Source organism: Coturnix japonica, chromosome Z, assembly GCF_001577835.2.
Source record: "Coturnix japonica isolate 7356 chromosome Z, Coturnix japonica 2.1, whole genome shotgun sequence".
NCBI lineage: Eukaryota > Metazoa > Chordata > Aves > Galliformes > Phasianidae > Coturnix > Coturnix japonica.
Genome location: NC_029547.1, coordinates 47,637,332 through 47,656,228, shown reverse-complemented (window position 1 = coordinate 47,656,228; position 18,897 = coordinate 47,637,332). Strand labels below are relative to the sequence as shown.

The following is an 18,897-nucleotide window of genomic DNA, read 5'->3' as shown; positions in this document are numbered from 1 at the left end:
TTGCTTAAGTACTATTTTTGCCTTACTATCCATGAATGTAACAAGTACAAAGAACAGCAAGAAGAAAATTCTTCTGAAAGTGAGGAGTAATTTAAACATCATGGTGAAGGAGAATGAAAAATGGATGTTAGCTGGGTTACTAGACCCAACATTTGTTGAAGGCGAAAAATGTCTCTGCACAAATACTCAGCAAAAGCTTTGAAGCTGTTTCCTTATATTCTGAACAGTTTAAGGGGATGCTAGGCCCATGTTCACCCTTCACTTGGGACTTATACCCAAGATTGAAGAGGTGGCTTGTCAGAGTGCTTACTGCAGTACTAGGCTGTATTGTTTCCTTCTGCCCCTTCATTAGAAACAATGAGAAGACTGGACATGGCAGAATCAAAGTAAGAAATTCAAGCACTGGAAGTGAGTAAACAGAAAGACTAGAACTTCAAGATGCAATTGGAGGCTTCCAGCTTACCCAAATGTTATCAGAGATATAAACTCTTACATAGTAAAATCTTTAAAACTTTAAGAAACATAGAAACAAATGTCTCATGTGTTGGAAAACACTTTTCAAACAACAGTATGTAAATCAACAAGGCACTTCACAAATAACCCATGTTTTAATGTTCTGGAGTTTCTTACCAGATTGTACCAGGCACTAACAATTAATTTCTCCTCTGTTTCTCTTTGATTTTTTGTTTTTTCATATTCTTTCTATAAAACAAACAAAAACAAAAGTTAAAAAACAATATGTAATATAAGTATTAGACTTTATCTAGAAAACAATGAGGAAATACACATCAACAAGGAAACGTGAAGATTAATACCTCCAGTGAATGAAAAATTCTATCCCGTTCCTGCAACTGATTTTTCAGAGCCTGAATCTCAGGAGCTGCACCTTGGTTTTGCTTAGGATCTAAGGTACGAATGACCTGTAAGATAAGACCAACTTGCGCTTAATTAAATGCTGCAAAATTAATACAGTGAAACAAGAAAACAAAACAAAACAAAAAACAGAACAAAACAAAATTATAACCATGTAAGGCAGGTTAGAAAACAAAGAAGTGACTTAAAACACATAAATAGTAAGAAAAGACACACAAACATGTGGAACAGAATCATAGAATTACTCAGGTTGGAAAAGGCCTCAAAGATCATCAAGTCCAATCACAGCCTAACCATAGTACCCTCACTCTAACAACCCTCTGCTAAATCATATCCCTGAGCACCACATCTCTTAAACACATCCAGAGATGGTGACTCAACTACCTCCCTGGACAAAGGAATGTGTAGCTTTAAGAGGCTGAATCCTATAAAACAATCTTGAAGAACTGCAAGACAGATGCCCTGAACATCAGCCATAGTACATTAGCAAATCCAAACAGGAGCCTCTTCTACGTGGCCACAGAATGAAACTACTAATGGAAAAAACTGACACCTAAGAGGCTAAGTATCTCAGAGCCACATACACAGCACTATTCCACTAGCAGCATTACGCTGGGCCACAGTGGTGGAAACCTCTTCTCACAGACTTTTCTCATTATAGCTCTCGTCTACCTATTTGTGGCCTGCCAACTCATCCTTTACAGCTTACAAGTATCTTCAGTCTGGAAAGATGCCACCTGGCACCAGATGGCACTAATTCTAGAAAACTTTGTTATGTCAAGAAGCATGCTGTGATATATGCATGGCAGTTAACTTATTAATAAGATGAATGCACACTTAGGTATGCTTATATGTGGCATTCAATACAGGCAGCATCTGAGTGCTAAAAGCCGCAGAGCTAAACCAGGAACAAATGCAGCATAACATCTAGATTCCTAACTCTTTAATAGAAAAAAAAACAGAAATCTTTTCAATAGAATGTGGATGTACAGGAAGACTTCTCATATGTCTTTCTACCCATTTCAGATTCATACACAGATGTTGGAATAAAACAGTACTTTAACAAACTATATTTCTAAGAAAACACAAATTGGATTAGTGTAAAATTTCAGTAGTGGAAGGCTATGATTGTATTCATCTTCCCACACAAAAAAATGAATACTGAAAGTTGGTAAGAAGATCACAAAAAGCTAACCTGACTAAAATAACTAATAACACTGTTGTATAAAACATCCCATAGTAACACAGTGCATACAAATAAATCTTACTGAAAGGGGAAGTCAGGACTCTCTCATCAGAATACCCTGAGAAATAGTAAGCAACATAAGGCAAAAGGGAAAAGGGAAAAAAAAAAAAAAAAAAAGGAAATTAAAAAGATTTGTTTAGATTTCCAGAGGCCTTTGATTCCTCAGGCCACTGAGGAATCTATATCAAAATAACAGGAGGAAGCATAAAATTCTGCCGGATTAGGAACTCATTTATAGATTCCAGCTAAACTCCATCCAGCCACACCAGACTTCTTGATACTATCATGAACTCTGGCATAAATGAAAACAATGGTACACTTTCAAGAAACTTAAACAGAATATCAAGGTATAGTCAGAGAGAAGAAATGGAACCATGGCTGCGATCTCAGTACTGCCATTTTGAAGCCACAACCTCAATACCATTAGCCATCTTCTATCCAGGAGCATATATTAAATAGCGAAGGTAAATCAATTCTAATCATAAATAGAGGAATTTAACAGCTTTTGCAGGTGATTCAGTAGAGAAAACAAACAAAAAAACCAAAAACCAAACAGCAAAAAAAACCACCAACCTACTTTGTTTAGAAAAAGCATCAGTAAAGGAGTTCATATTAAAATGGTTTCTAAATCAATTAGATAAGCCAGGACACAATCAAAAGCCAGGAAGCAAAGGATGAATAATAAAATAAATTGGTAATCATGACCCTGGTAAATCTCTAATTACCCCTGGCTGTAAACATTAAGGGCAGTAACAGAAAGGAAACTGTTAAAAGTGACCCTAAAAGGAATAAAGACAAAAAAAATCATTGAGCATTAAGAACTGAACAAAATCTGTAGCAGGAAAGGGGTCAGTGTGGGGGTCTGTCAAATTGTCTACTGCAGGTAAGACAGACATTACTGACTGAGCAGTGTGAGAAGCCCAGACCATCTAGCAACACACGTAAATGGATGCAGCCACCCACAAAGCAAAGAACTCCAAACTTCCTTCTCTGTCTGTGAATCTTTATCAAAACAGGAAAAACTGATGAAAGCAGAGCTTGTTGATCAAGCTGTGCCAGTACTTGGTCTCAGTAAGCTACAAATATGTGCACATAAGCATAACCTTCAGGAAAACTGTCATAAGTCCCCAGAAGTCCCAACGCAAACGCCGATTAAAAAAATACTTTTGTTCATAGAGCTTTCCTTCCTTGGTAGTTCATATGGGTGGATCTCTGACTGTGAAACACAAAGCAGCTATTTCGCATCACTTCCTACTATGGATGTGACTTCAGCTAATCTACAGTTCCGTCAACTCAGAGACACAAGTATTGAAGAATTCTGATAAAGAAATAGGTTGTCATAACATTAGAAAGGGTTTAGCACACTTCTCCTTGTCATCTGCTGACTTTGCTAAGTGGGTTAGACGGGGTGACTCCCAGAAATTTACTGCTATGGGTATATACATTTATAGAGACAGCAAAGGGGCTTATTGATAGGCAGCAAAAGGGGACAGCTATGAACACAAGAGTAAAATCTGCAGAATAAATCAATTTTGTGTACCATAACAGTAGGATGGTGCACAATTTCTCTTCTTGTTCTTAACACTGTATATACAAGTTAACTTCTTTGTTTTCTGTTCCTGGAGAGTAGGCATGTGAAGCAGACAGGAATCATTAATGCAGAACAGACACACTTACACTTTTGGCCTTTTCCAAATACTTTTTGTAACGCTCTTCCATTTGCTTCATTTCCTCCTCTTTCTTCCGTAAAGCTTCTTGTAATTCTTCAATTTTGAGTGCTTTATGTAAGAAGGAACACACATTGGAAAACAACAATTGCATTATGTTTACTTTCATGAGCTCACACAGACATTTAAAGCACAGCTAGAACATACTGCAGTTAAGAAAAGCTAACATGAGGAACGTAATTCAGCAGATATCATTATTTTAATTACTATACAGCTCAGGAAAAGGACAAATGTGCATTCTTTCATAATCTCAAGCAAGTACACAATTTCGTTTTAAAAAACGATGAAAAATAAAGAGAAAGGGAATCAAATCACTGCAATTTGTTAGCAGACTCACAACATGTGTTTCTTAATACATTATATATTGTGAAATATCTTGGTACTGTAACTCAGATAAAAATGAGTTTACCTATTCTATGTGAGATTAATGATCAACAGGCATGATGCCTAGATAACTGTAACACTGGACAAAAAATTATCAGAATTACATTAATTTACTCCATTTAATTTCTTCTGCAGCAGTGCAGCCCAGGATAGTTTCACTGCATGGTCTTTTCCTGCACTGATTAAAAAAATAAGCTGAGCCACTACAGTCTGTATAAACTACACATCTTCACAGAAAAAGGCCCATTCCATCATTCTGGATCAAGCAGCGGGTACCACTGGCGTCTGGCTCAGACAACATTAGACAAATGGCAACTCACAGTCTATCTGTCTGTTCTGCAGACATACTTTGCCACGTTCTTTCATGCTTATCCTATCTCTAAGCATTTGGAAAACACTAAGCTGGTAACAAGATCAAGTCATGTTTCAGCATTCCAGAGGACAAAGTCCTGCTGAAAGTCATCACTGATCAATAAGAGAATCAAATTAGATGGCCTCCAAGTTCATAAGAATTCATTTTTCATGGGGGGATTCTTGTATAATGCCCAATCCTTTTGGAAACATCTAGAACAGCTAAAAGAACCTGAAAAAATAATTCATACAACTTTTATCCTGAGTGTGAAGAAGTGCTGGTATTTTTATTTCATCAGGACTAAAGGAAAAACCAGATTTTTAGAAAGCAACTACTGAAGCTTGATAAGTCTTAATTTTTTGTAAGTCAGCGAGTCAGTAAATTGTTCTTACACTTAACACTAAGGCTTATCAAGTATGATGGGATTATAAGTATATTCTTTTAGTCCATGACCTTCAATTCCAAGTGTTCTACCATTTGTCATCACAGAATTTTACAACATATATTGTAGTTTTGGCTCAAAATAATTAAAAATCCCTTTTGTACAGAGGATTCGTGCAATGAGTACTGATGTATTTCAGTTTTCCTGGATCTTTTCAAGACTAGAATTTTTTTAGCACATACCAGAGAAACTAAAATTGGTTGCAGGTTTTTGCCTTGTTGTTCAGAGTGAGTAAGCTTCAAAACAACAACCCAGCTCCAGTAATATATCTCCTGAAATAAACAGCATGACTGTACGAAAACATCAGTCATTAACAGCTAGATGCAAGGAGTTTGGAAACCATCTGTCTGTATGATATAAAACTGCCGCTCTTGTTGACCGCTGTCTAAAGGCTTTCTCAAATTACAACACAGTTCTAATCTGTCATCCAAAAACATACTGAAGGAATATGTATTGTCAGTAAAAATAACCCAAGGATCTTAAAAATTAAGATGCTAAGAGACACAACAGTTCTGAGCAGCAGAGGTTCAACGACCATTATGATACTGAGTAGCTACTTCTATGGTCACTGTTATGGTGGTATTTAAGATACCATCTCCTTCATTTTGAGTATTATAAGCATTTTTTCTAGCCATCATAAATTCTGAAGAAATTAACAACAAATATCACTGCCATTTAAAATGTACATTTTGTTTAGCCTGCACTTTCTACAGGCATTCTAATTAAAGACCTCACAAAGAACTTTACAAAGAAAAGGAATAGACTGAATGCCAGTGAACTTACAGCTGTTATTGCATCTTGGTTCCAAATCCTCGATAATAGCTCGTTTCTTCTGTAGCTCATTATTAGCTTCGTGGAGCTTCTCACTGTTACAAATCAAAAAGGCATATATTGTTTTCCCAAAACCTACTGTGATTGAATGAACATTAAATGACATATAAGAAAACTCAAATAGTCATATGTTTCTTACAGCATTACTGATTTTTGCTGTGGGGCAAAAAGGACAAAAGACAGGTATATCAATGTCACTGTAGAAATATTTGTAACATAAGCTGAAACTTATTACAGTATATGGAGGAAAAGCGGCTTCATTCTTGGTACAAAGTCATTAACTAACCTTAGAACTTCTAGTAAATTGTGCAACCAATGCCTAAAATGAGTACTTGTAACTGAGATTACATTAAGAAAGAACGGCTGAGCCCCAAAGCTATAGAAACTATAGAACTATAGAACCTCAGAACAAAATAAATCACTCCTCTTATGCAGTTAGGTGACATATCCTAATTATCACAGAATCACAGAATTGTAGGGGTTGGAAGGGACCTCTAGAGATCATCGAGTCCAACCCCCCTGCCAAAGCAGGCTCCCTACACATCATTCCTTATCACAGAATGATGGTTTAATTACGGCTTTTACTATTTTGTCAAGAGTTTTCTATGAAATGAAAATAATATCCAAAGAGCAGATTCCCTTGCTCTCCTGTGCAAAGAAGTTTCTCTTACTCATATAGCTTTTAGATGAATTATTCATGACTGTCTGCCTTCCCTGCCATATGGAAAGCACATTTTAAATAGAAAGCAAAATAAGACTAACACAATACTTACAGATGTTCTTCAAGTTTCTTTTTCAGAAGAACTGACTAAAATGGAAAGTTAAATGCGTTACTTTAATATATTGTGGTGCTTTAACATAATTTTAAAATTAACTTTAAGATACATTTTTGACATTCTAACCAAAATCCACCTTTTTACTTCACTCAGATTTAGATCACAATTGCAAACCTGTCCTCTGTGGCAGAATCCTTTCCTTGACATCTGTGTGATAACTCTGAAATAAGAATGCTTCATATTTTCACAGATATTTCCCCAGGAATTAGATCAATATGGGCAAGATCCATAAAGGATCATCAGCAGTTTTAATTAGCCTTAACAAATTAACCTGAAATAGAAAATGCAGCAAAAACCACTAGAAGAGTCACTGCAAAGCAATTTGAATGAAGACATGTAATAAGTTAGCTGAAACAAATTCCTATTCCTGCAGAAATTAGTAGAAAAAGAGTGTTTTGGACCAGGGAACAATAAATATTTTTACAACTTTTCTGTTTCTCATCTCTACTGACATGTTAAAAAAAAAAAAGTATCATACAACTTACAGTGTTCCACTTTCTGGTTAATTCACATTTCTACAAGCTCTTTAAGCAATAGCTTCAAAGTAAATTTTACTTTAACCTTAAACTCACTTTGCATAAAGTAAGTATTTTAAAAATTAAAAAAATAAAATAAAATGAAATTAGCAAATGTTTATGAACTGAAAGTAGTGTTAAGTAAACAGAAAGCCATACTCACAATAGCCTAGAGCAGAAGCCCATGCCAAGAAACAGAGATGACATCAGTACAAAGCAAAAGAGCAACCAACAGAAGAAACTATTTAGAAAGTACGTGAACAGAAAAGTTAAAGCTATGCATATTTTCAGGCATGCGTATTTTTCTCCTCCATTCTCATCAGCTGTTTCATACTAAAACATTTTCTAAAACACACTACTAAAAAAAAAGAAAAACAGAAATAGTAAAAAGCACATTCATAAATAATCAAATCAGAACTTCAAAGGAGAACAACTGCTTTTTGTAAAGTCATTAAAGAAAAAAATAATACAAGTAACATAACAGGAGAAAATACACAGTCTATTGAGTTACCACTACAATAAAGAAATGCATGTGTTTTCCCAGGGTGATTATAAATTGTGCTTTTATCACACAGATCAAGTATAAAACAAATGTAAAGTATTAAATCAATCTCCATTTTGTTGTGTGTTTATTCTACACCAACCAAAGTGGAACTCTAGCACGTGACAGTTGCTCTACAATACCATCATCATCAAACTTCACTGCTTATCCTCCACTGATCTTTCAGTACATGTTTTGACACCCAGCCAGCAGGGACAATTACAGTGTGTATCAACCCCAAATGCTGGGTTTGCTACAGGTAAAGGCTTTCAAATATTGTCTTTGATCACATTGCTGGGTCATGTTTTATGAATTCTAACATCCAATGTGTAAATTAACCTCAAAAGTTGCATTTCCAATTGGAAGAGTATGCAAAAATAAGCCAACATAACTCCATTGATTATAGAGTCATAAATTTAGAGCAGCAAGGAATCTGCAGATTTTTATCACTTTGCTTTATCTTTTCTGGTTCTCTGAACAATTACTGCATCCCCAGCTTTTTAGTAACAACAAATTCTTGGTCCTAAAGTAAATTGGAAAGGCCACTTCTGTCTGACCATATGGAGTATTACCCATCTTGCTTAGACAAGAAAAGGAAAAACTGGCAGCAGTAACTATTTACTTTCCAAAGGCTTCTAAGAAAATTAACGATGATCTCAGGTTTTGTTTTCAGGATCCTTACATTACATTTGGATATAGATTGGGAGAGATACCAATCAGCAGGGAGTAACCTGCTTCCCATCCAGATAGATCAAATGTTCTCACAAGCAAGAACAATGCACAGCACATGCCATTAAAGGAAGCTAGATAGAATAATTTCCCAAGACACAAGAAGGGAAAAAAGGACAAAAGGTAAAACATGTAGCTTTACCAGCCTAAAGACGCATACTCTCTAAGATAGATAAATCCAAATGAATTACTCAAAAAAAAAAAAAAAAAGTAGTGTCTGCCCAGTTTTATTTTTAAAGTTTCAGTCAGTTTCAAAGTCACGCATCTAAATCCTCTGCTACTCAGAAATGGTATAACTGCTGTTCCCACGTAGGAAGGCCAGTATCTTAAAATCCCAGCAGGAGCTGAAGCTTCCTCTATTCTTTAAATAGCTTCATAACGATCTTCATGCATTTCACTTGTTCATAATAGAAAAATATTTCTTTATAGAACTGTAGAAAAATCAACAAATCCATACTAGCAGTTTAGTTATTCTGTCCCTATGCTAACGAGTTCTGCTTACAAAGCACTAAAAGAAACAACTGATGAAGTGATTTAGAAAAGCTAATTTCCCCAGTATTTAACTGCTATCGGCCCTTGCATCTGAAACACCTAAAAAATAAAGCCTTTTCCTTGAAAAATTATTAATACTTAATTGCATACGGGCCAAGAAAAGCATTCTCTGTCTTTTCTGGAGACTAAAGGCTGCAGACAGATGACTGTGATCCAGCTTGAGGTTAGGATAACTAAACAGTATGAGAGACACTATAGCACTTTATTCAAGAAAACTGCCTGATACAACAGCTAACGATGTCAGAAGCTGAGAAAACTTGTGAATGTCACTAGGATGACCAGATTTCACAGACAAGTAGGAGTAACGAGCTAAGCTGCTGAATTCACAAGAAACCGAACAGATAACAGAATTCTGGGGACCTTTCAGGGAGGAGCTAATTCAGGAAGACACAGTAACTGTATTAAGAATAGCACATAAAGCCAAGATTGCCTATGTAACAGTACAAAAAAATCCCTGACTTGTTACAGATTTGGCAGAACTTGATTTAGAGGAGTGGAAGCACTTGAAGGTTAGTTGTTTATTTGGGATTATATTTACAGTAAGCAGAAAAAGAGCAAAAAGCAAGAAAAGGAGCAATAGAGCATGCAAATGACATAACAAGGTTGTCTGGAATATTTGTTGAGCAGCCCTATACATGTATATGTTCTGAAAGACAACAAATTAAACCTGCTATTCTGGCACACCATGGATGTTTCACCTGATATGGCAGTCTGGAAGCTCAGGGAAAGGCAGCCATTCCCTAGCTAGCAAGGCAGTACCCAGAAGGGACTACTCATGAAACCTTCCTAACATCCTCTTTCCACTACACCTTCAGTATAAAAAATTCAATGCACCATTGCAGAGAAGTAGTTAAAATTCAGATGCAACAATGAACTGCATGCCATGTGCCTCCTTATCTCTGTTCTCGTGATTCTCAAGAGTCACTTTTTCTATGGATAGTTTACGGATAACTTCAAGATGTCCAAGTACATCCTGATTACCCTTGATACTGGGTTTAACTTTGAGGTTTGCCACAGTCTGTGTTAGACTGTGTGATAGTGGTTCACCATCAATTCAGATGTTCTTGCAGCCTCAATTGATCTGGTTCTACACTATTTTGCCTCTTTAAGAGAAGTGAAGGCCTACATACTGAACTTGGCAAAACAGGCCATGAACTTCAGCTCTGCTTAGCAGCACCTGTTCGTACACACACAGCACGCTGTACCATGGTACTGTTTTACTACTAGCATAACAACCTCACATGCTGCCTGCACGGGCTGCAATCAGCCCAGTAAGCAAGCTGTAGACATGCCCTAAGCTGTCATCCAAATCAGAGCTTTATAAAGGAACAGAATTCCAGTGCAGTAAATCATAGTGAATTCAATTAGATAGGGACCATTAACAATACATAGTATCTGATTGTTCTTATATTCTTGTTCATCCTGAAAAATCAGACTTTGGTAAATGAACAAGAACATAAAGAATATTTCAGAATCATAAAATAGTATTAACCTATTTTAAAATGCACTCTAAAACACATTCTAAATTAGTTAAGAAAATAATCTTAATTGAAACAGACTACGGTCTTCACTTACATGCAGTTTATTCTAACAATTAATTGGACAAGCTAAATTAAAAACTCTTAAATGAAAAGAAGCAGGTAGAAGATGTCATTTCTTTAATATAAATCGGTTAAAACAAAAACACAAAAATAGAATGCAACACATTACAACTTGCTGCCAATTAGCAGGGAATACACTGGTATTGTGAGTATACACTGTATATACATATATCCTCCTGAAAATCACTGTTTCCAAGAAAGTTAGAGGACTTCTTGTATCAAATACAGGAGGTGGCAAAAGCATTTTTTGAGTGGAAAACTGAAAGTTGTTCTTCACACAACCTGCCACGATGTATATTTTCATAGTTAAAACAAAAGTAACTCTGTGTGTGGAAACAGAAAACGCTGCATTACGTTAAGTGACTACCCATTTGCCATTTCCAGTTTTGGCCTGCCCAGCTTTTTGTCATTAGATGATACATTAAAAAAAAAATAAAATTACAGGGCATCCACCAGCAGCAAAGACTTTAAATTCCACTACTTAAACAAAAATATCTTCAGATACTTTATTAAGATGTAGAGAATTACCATGCCCTTAATTTCCCTCAAAACTTTCTATTCTAGCTATCTAATTTTAAACAATGCTGTGTTTGGTGCTGGAACATACAAAATTTAACCAAATAAAACATATTTAATACTTTCTCTGCATAGAAGGTTTATATCCTTTTTTCCTACAGAAATGTCTTTTTTTTTTTGTCTTATATTCTATTTAAAGAAGAACAATTTAGTGTTAAGACAATAACAAAGAATATGCTAAACAATAAGAAATTCCTAGCAGTCCAATTCTTTACTAAATAGCAAGCAGAAAGTTCTACAAAAAGTTCTACATTTAAGTCACTGCAACTATTTCAACATAAGTTCGATACAGATTTCTACTTACATCTTCAGCTTTTGAATCTTGATCTTGCAAAGATTTCTGCAGTTCTTCAACCTGCGATTGCACTTCAAGAAGTCTCCGATTCACCAATCTATGGAATAGGTAAAATTTTGTTTCTCAGAAAACAACAAAAAATTTCAAGATGCCGCCTAAGTCTTTTTGGATTTGGTGTTTCCAGACCTACATAAGATATATAATACTGCATTTTATTCACTAAACATTTACAACAGAACTTGGTACAACAGTTGCAGAGACAGTGTCAGCAGCCTCTCAGAACATTTTTGATACTTCTCCAAGTCAGTGTTGGATGTAAGTCATAAGAAATTATTTCCATATATAAACAAGAAGAGTTTCTAACTCTTTGACTTTCTGTGGGAGGACAACTACATTACTGCCTTTATGCAGACACAGAACTCTAATAACCTGGAGGACCTCCTGAGTGTATCTAAATCAGACTTCTTCCTTGAAGCAGTATGATGTAATGCTGAGGTCTGGATACCACTAAGGATAGAGGTCAGACAACTTCTTTGTGCCTCTCTTCTAAGAGAAGACATTGGACGTGTTTTTCCTTTTGTATTCCTTCAAAATCTCCTGTACCCAAAACAATTTCCACTGCCTCTTGTACTTCCACCATAAACCAGCTGCCTTCTTTACACATTCCCATTATACAGATGTATATCACAGAATGATCTCCCCTGTCATCTTTTCTGCAGGCTGAACAAACCCTGTCCTCAGTCTTACCACACATGGTATGCTCCAGCATCCCTCACCTCAATGCTTCTCTATCTCCATGCCCTACTGATACTATTCACTACAACTGAATTTACTGCTTATTCAGCCTGTACGTCACCATTCTGAACATAAAGATACTTATGGGAGACTGTAACAAAGGCTTTGCCAAAGCCACTTCCACATAGGCAGACACCTGTTTCACTGTAGGAGACAATCACATTAGTCAGGCCTGAAATATTCACATTGGCCTTGCCTGTCCCTCATGTGACTGGAAGCAGATACACTTCAGCATGCACAGATCCTTTTTCTTTGCTGGTTGGATGAGATGATCTTGTAGGTCCTTTTCAACCTTGATATTCTATGATTTCAGCCTTTTTGAAGGTGAGTGTAGCACTGACCTTTTCTCAAACTTCAAAAATTTCTATCAACTACCAAGACCTTTCAAAGATTAAACGAAGAGCAGCCATGTGCAGCTAAGGGTCAGCTTTATTTATCATCACCTTAGCATCCTCAGATGGATCGTGCTCCTGGAGGTGCACATCCATAGAGACAGACAAGGGCTGCTGTGCTTTGAGTACTAGCAAGCATGGAGACAACATGTTCCAGGCATCACATTCCAGTGTTTAGCAACACTCACAGTAAAGAAATATTTTCTTACATTTAGGTAGAATTTCTCATGTTTCAGTTTTTGCCCATTGCCTCTTCGGCCTCACTACTGAAAAGACTTTAGCTCCATCTGCTTTAGGCACTTCCATCAGGTATTTTTAAACAACAACCCCCAGAGCCTGCCTTCTTACATAGCTTACATAGCCTCCCCATCTCTTAGATTGTTTTTGATCTGCAGTAATTCAATCACAACCTTTTGGCATTTCACTCAGAACAGTAAGTTTATGCTTTTATTGTGCTGGGGAAACCTTAGGTTGGGAAAAATGTGTCAGAGGTTGTATGGGAAATTGCTGATCACAGCCTGAACCTCCGATTAACCACCTGAGACAACCAATGAGTCAGCTGTGGGAGCACAGGTGAAGGTAATTCAGCTGTGCTACCAGAAGGGGCGGAGCTTGGCTCCACCTCTCACAGATCTCACTTAAGGGCTGACTACCACTAAGGAAGGGTTTCTTTCTCTGGAGATCACTCCTGTGTGGGGTTTACTGCAAGCCTTTGACATCGATAAGTGTTTCCTATTTATCACTGATTATCTTTCTATCACGATAATCTTTGATACAAAACATTTGGTTTGACCTCTGTTTACCTGTCAACCGTACAGAAGTGTACTGCATTGACTGAAAAAAAAAATAACTTAGGGGGCAGAGGACAATACTTCTTACCTGTTCTCTGTCTCCAACTCATTCTTCCGTAAATTTGCATCATCAAGAAGGCTTTGCAGCAAGGCAATCTTTTCGTTGTCAGAACCTTCTTGATTCAACTTCAAAATCTTGTTCTCATGCTGAAGACGAATGAGTTTTTCCCTAAATAATTTGAAACACAATTTTACAGAAATTGTAAATACATTACCACAGGATGTGTAAAGATTGCATAAAGATTGTCTTAATCTATATAAGGGAGATAGCTGAAACAACAATCATGTCTTCAAGGCCCCAAATTAAAATCCAGTTAAAGGAGCAGTAATTTTTGAAAGTAACACAGAAGAAATTTGCCTGAATGACCCTATTAGATCTCAGAGTATAGCAGGATGTGTTTATTAGGTAGAATACAGAAAATCTGGAACTAAGTGAGGTTGTAATCAAGAGAGGTTATAATCTCAGCTGTAAATGAACTACTGCTAAAACCTGGAGAAGCTACTCCTACTTAAGGGTTTGCTTTTCCTCATGATACTTGTTGATTCACTCTGGTGCAACTGACAGGCCTTAGGCTGCAAAAATTTCCTGTGTAGTCAACTGGTTTCCTCCATGAGATGGAGGAAGGTGCTTGTAAACAGATTCATGTTCTGCCACAATGTGGCAACAAGAGAACAGTAACTGCTGCTTGAATGTGTGGGCTGCCTTTCCTCTTCACCTACAGAAGCAAGAGCCCAGACCTCCAGCTCAGGAAGTTCTAGTACTAAGATAGCTATTGCCACTACCTCTATGTAGCAGTCGAGGAGGCTGAGTTGAGGAGCTATAAACAGATGCATACTTCCATAAAATCTAGATTTCATCTTCAGGAGTGTGAGGAGATGGTGAAATGACAAGTCTGTCCCTGGCTATTTACAGAATTTACGGCTCCTGTCTTCTCTCATCCAGTCTTGTAGTTTCAATCAGTAACTCCATACTCCACTAATACTGCCAAAAAATGTTTTCCAATTCCTTAACAAAACTAAGATGAATGCTCTTGAATTTAAGGTGTATCAGTAGAGGTAGAAGAAAGTCAACTCTATTCCACGATTAATTTGGTAAAAAGTTACTCCTTTATCACTGAAGTTATTTTTTGACCACACAAGGAGCTTTCCACTCTTTATCAGCTGTATCAGTATTTGTAGAGATGAAAAAAATTAAATGCTTACAGGGTCAACAGATTTCTAAGACATGGCTGTCTTTCAAAGTAACCTAACTTTCAGGTTATAGTCATAATGAATGAGCTTACTGGTTTACTTTGTGATTTCTGTTGTCGGTATTCCACATCAGAACATCACGCAGAACAGTGGCAGTTAAAGAGTTAATGTTCTTGTTCTGTGCTAGTGCCAGAACCATTTTGGTTCCTGGAGGTTAAGGGCCATGAGAAGGAAGTGGGGTGGGATTCTGGCCCGGACCCCAGCTGCTCTCTGCCTCCGACCGTCTCAGCTCACTGCAGAGCAAAGCACATGCTTCCCTTGCACTATCATGGTTCACCTCCTACTTTAGGTACTCTCGCCTCTTTGATTTTGTTTGATTTGGTTACATTTAGTAAATTCCCATTCCTCCTCAGATTGCTGCCATTATGTTTTCTCTTTGTTAAAGCTATCTGCTCGCTCTCTGCCCTTCCCCGTCTCCAGGAACCCATGGCTAGCAGGGTTGTGCTGGGAACCTTTCCTCTTTTTTTCCCTTTTCCCAGGGCCTGTGCCCCCCTGTCACAGACTGATATCTAGGGGTAAGCCCGTGACACTGGCATAATGTGACTTTCAACTTCTTTAAGATACAATGACTTTCAGCTCTGCCACGGCTGTTATGTTCTTTCATAGTAATCATTTACTATTGATCTAAAATTGGTTACAAAATTTACTGCTCCTTTCACATTGTTAGCCATTTTTTCCTTTTGCAACAGCAAATACTGGTATTCTGTCAAAGCACATACAAGCTGCAGTTACATGACCTCTGCAGGAAAAGTACAGTCTGAGGTGAAGTTCCTTGTTTTTCCTTCTTTTGGAGCACAATACAAAAACTGGAGTGAGGTCAAATGAACTTTGTTCTAAGCATAAAAGCTCCTGCTGCACAAAAATCCTTAATGAGATAGGAAATATTAACTGCAGAAACTTTTCAGCACTCACTTATGGGTACATCATAATGGTTAGTACAACAAAGCACATGTATTGGCTTACTTTATTTCAGGAGTAATAACAATTTCTGCTGCTAAACTGTCTGATGGTTCTTGTGTTCCTAGGGGCATCAATCCTGTGTCAGGAGAAGTAAAACATTTAACAAGCAGACCAGTTATTTTCTTTTACAGAAACAGTAATAAGTTTTGTTCTGCAAGTTTGTAACTCTAGAGTAATGCTATAAATATGGAAAATGGCACAGAGTCAAGCTACAGCAGGACAGGCACAATTTCATTCAGAAAACAACTGTTAATTCTCTCTACAGAGAATCTGGTCAACATGATTTTTTGGTGCATTTTCTGCTTATGGTCTTTATTAGAAGGCTGTCTAACAATACAAATACATCACAACACATGAAATACCATAAACACCCGAGAAAGCATAAGTAATTTTCTTCAGACTGACTAGACAGTTCAGAAATACATCCTAGAACTACCACAGTGAGGGGGAGACAAAGTTCTGATCAACTGAAATCAGAAGTTATGCAAGTTTTGAGTAGTAGAAGCAGCTTCTCATTGATGCTTTCAAAGAATTCTAAATTTATTTTCTCCTAAACAAAGCACAACCAGTACTCTTCAGATAAATCTCTAGAAAAAGATGCTTTTCATCTTCATATTTGTTACCTGTGGTGGTGAGTTGGCCCTCCTGTGCTTGTACACACCTGAGTTCTTCAATAGTTTCTTTCAAAGAATCCCTTTCTGTTCTTAATCTCTAAATAATCAGAAAGAGAATAAATATAAGTTTAGGCACTACCATTCCATCTTCAAACTATAGAATTTGACAAAAGGCATACAGCATCAATACTTTCAAAAGAACTGAATGTGATATCAGAGTCTGCTTTTCAAATTAAGGCATCTCAGCCTATTTCATGACAGAATAAGAAGAAATTTAAAGTATTTCACACAAACTGTTATTTGGAGGAGGTCTGATGCTCTGCTAACACAGCTATGAGGAGTAAAAGCATTAGGATATAAGGTAATACAATCATTCACATTAGTGACACAAAGTACTGAAGCCCGATATTAAACAGTATGTACAAGAACCGTTAAGCCATCTTCCTCTTTCCCTCATTGGGGGTTTGTTCCAAGGGAAAGTCAAGTGAGAAGACACTGCAGGTGTTTCCCTCACCAAGAATCAAGACTTAGCCAGCAGTGAAATAAAAGGCATGATCAACACAAAACAAAAACTTCACTAACTTAGTTTTGTTTCCCTTTCAGCCGTGAAAGTGTGAGTAGCAGTTCCGTAACTCCTTCCTGGTGTGTGCCAACTAGACCTGCCATTCACCAGCCAGCATCTCATGTATTTAGAAATACTAGTTGCTTAAGACTTAGTCCAAAGAACTGAAAAACAGAACAGGCCAATCTCGGGATCTAGATAGGTAGGTCTAAAGTAGCATCATGTAAATACTCTCATTTGACAGAAATCTCCTTTTGGCAAAAATGAGAATTTACAAGTAATACCAGGTTTTAGTCCAGAAAGATGCCAAGAGTGAGAATTGAAAGGAGAGACTAGCAACTATTTAAAGATGTAAGTTGTAGTGTGCTTCAATATCAGAAATATCCAGCATCACTAAAAGGCCCAAGTCAGACCTCAACTCTGCTGTGCATATTGATATCTCCTTGAATCTGAACACATTAGTGTTTGATTCAGATATGTATTTTATATTTCAGCCCAAATAGATTAAGAACTTGGAAAACCGTTGGCAAAGACTACATTGGTGAGGTGTGGCAGAGGCCTCTGTTGTATTTCTGAATCCTATCCAGGAAACTCTGGTACAACTGTCAAAACAAACGGGATACAGTGTGTGTTCTGTTAGCACAGCAAGCCATTTCATAAGTCTAGCCATTTAAAAGCTGGTTTTACTACAAATACAGAAAAATGGCTACTCAGAGGAGTGTTCAAATTCAGCCGCTGAAAGCAAAGATTCTGCAGTCTGTTACATCAGAAGACATTAAGCTAATTGATCAAACACTAGAATATTTTAATAAATAGACAAAGTTCAAAGTCTTCATTTGTATAGTGAATACAAAGTCAAGTCATCAAATAATATTACTTCTCAAACTACAGACCACAGAAGTGAAATTCACCTACAAAGCTGGAGATATCAAACACTGCACTGCACTTTGCCTGAATATAAAGAAAAGGACAAAACTGATTTCTCTAACGGCCTCTAAAATGACAAAACACCAGCACATAGCTTCTGATTTGTGATGGGCAATGCAGTGATATGTATATGACAGCTGGGAAGAATAGGTAACATCGGTGGTGAATCACTAATACAAATGTTGAGAATCTTCAGCTATAAACTATTTCTCAAAGGTGCATATTGATTCAGAAGAAAGTATTGAAAAACATCCTAAGTAAAAAGAACATGCTGTTAGCCAGGCAGTAAAACTGAAAACTGTACAACAGTCACCTGCAATTCAGATCCTTTGTGCAAGACAAAATGGTCTGTCAAGCAACAAATAAGCAACAAACACACTCTTCCCACTGTTAAGTGTAACAAAACTGGAAAAACAAGCTTTAAATAAGCGGAGATGAAAGCCAAAGCACAAATGGTTACTATAAGCATTCCAGTCTGAGCTGAAGAGCAAATGGAAGTGATAACGTCAATTGTTCAGAGTAGTTGAAAAAAAACAAAACAAAACAAAAAAAAACAAAACAAAAAAAAAATGGAAATCAGGGACCTGTGAACTGAAAATTATTGAAGATTTTCTATTTTACAGGTATTGTTTAAGAGTAAGGGCTGACATTTCTTGAAAATAACTAATGGGCAACATGATGTATTGAAGGAAATGCCTACAAAGAATCCGCCTGAGGGATAAATGGACTTAGACTTCAAACAAGCCTGAGAAATTTCTAACTCACAAGTGTCAGCCATGCTTAGGAGCACTGCAAATGCATTCCTATGAAGAAAAGAACTCAACAAAAAAAAACAAACACTGAAACAAACTGGTGCAAAACAAGAGTATGCAAGAAAAATCAGAAGGACTGGTCTTAGCAAGAGGGGACAGAGTAATTCATCTCAGAATCATCAGCAGTAAATGACAGAGAGGAACAGAACAGACCAGCCCTGTGTATTCCATGTTGACATTACAAGACAGATCAATGAACTGTCATGAAAGGCAAGATTTTAACAATGGAAACG

General features: G+C 37.0%; 1 protein-coding gene across 1 annotated transcript in view; it reads right to left on the bottom strand.

Moving 5' to 3' along the window:
* HOOK3 (hook microtubule tethering protein 3) overlaps positions 1–18,897 on the bottom strand; it is an 80,005-nt gene that overhangs the window by 13,167 nt on the left and 47,941 nt on the right. Inside the window, exons 13-21 of the mRNA XM_015849553.2 lie at positions 16,373–16,460; positions 15,753–15,825; positions 13,567–13,707; positions 11,510–11,597; positions 6,629–6,663; positions 5,808–5,890; positions 3,797–3,897; positions 816–920; positions 631–702 (exon numbers count right to left, since the gene is read on the bottom strand). Of these exons, the coding sequence (XP_015705039.1) occupies positions 631–702; positions 816–920; positions 3,797–3,897; positions 5,808–5,890; positions 6,629–6,663; positions 11,510–11,597; positions 13,567–13,707; positions 15,753–15,825; positions 16,373–16,460 (786 nt within the window). The remainder of the gene's footprint in view (positions 1–630; positions 703–815; positions 921–3,796; positions 3,898–5,807; positions 5,891–6,628; positions 6,664–11,509; positions 11,598–13,566; positions 13,708–15,752; positions 15,826–16,372; positions 16,461–18,897) is intronic.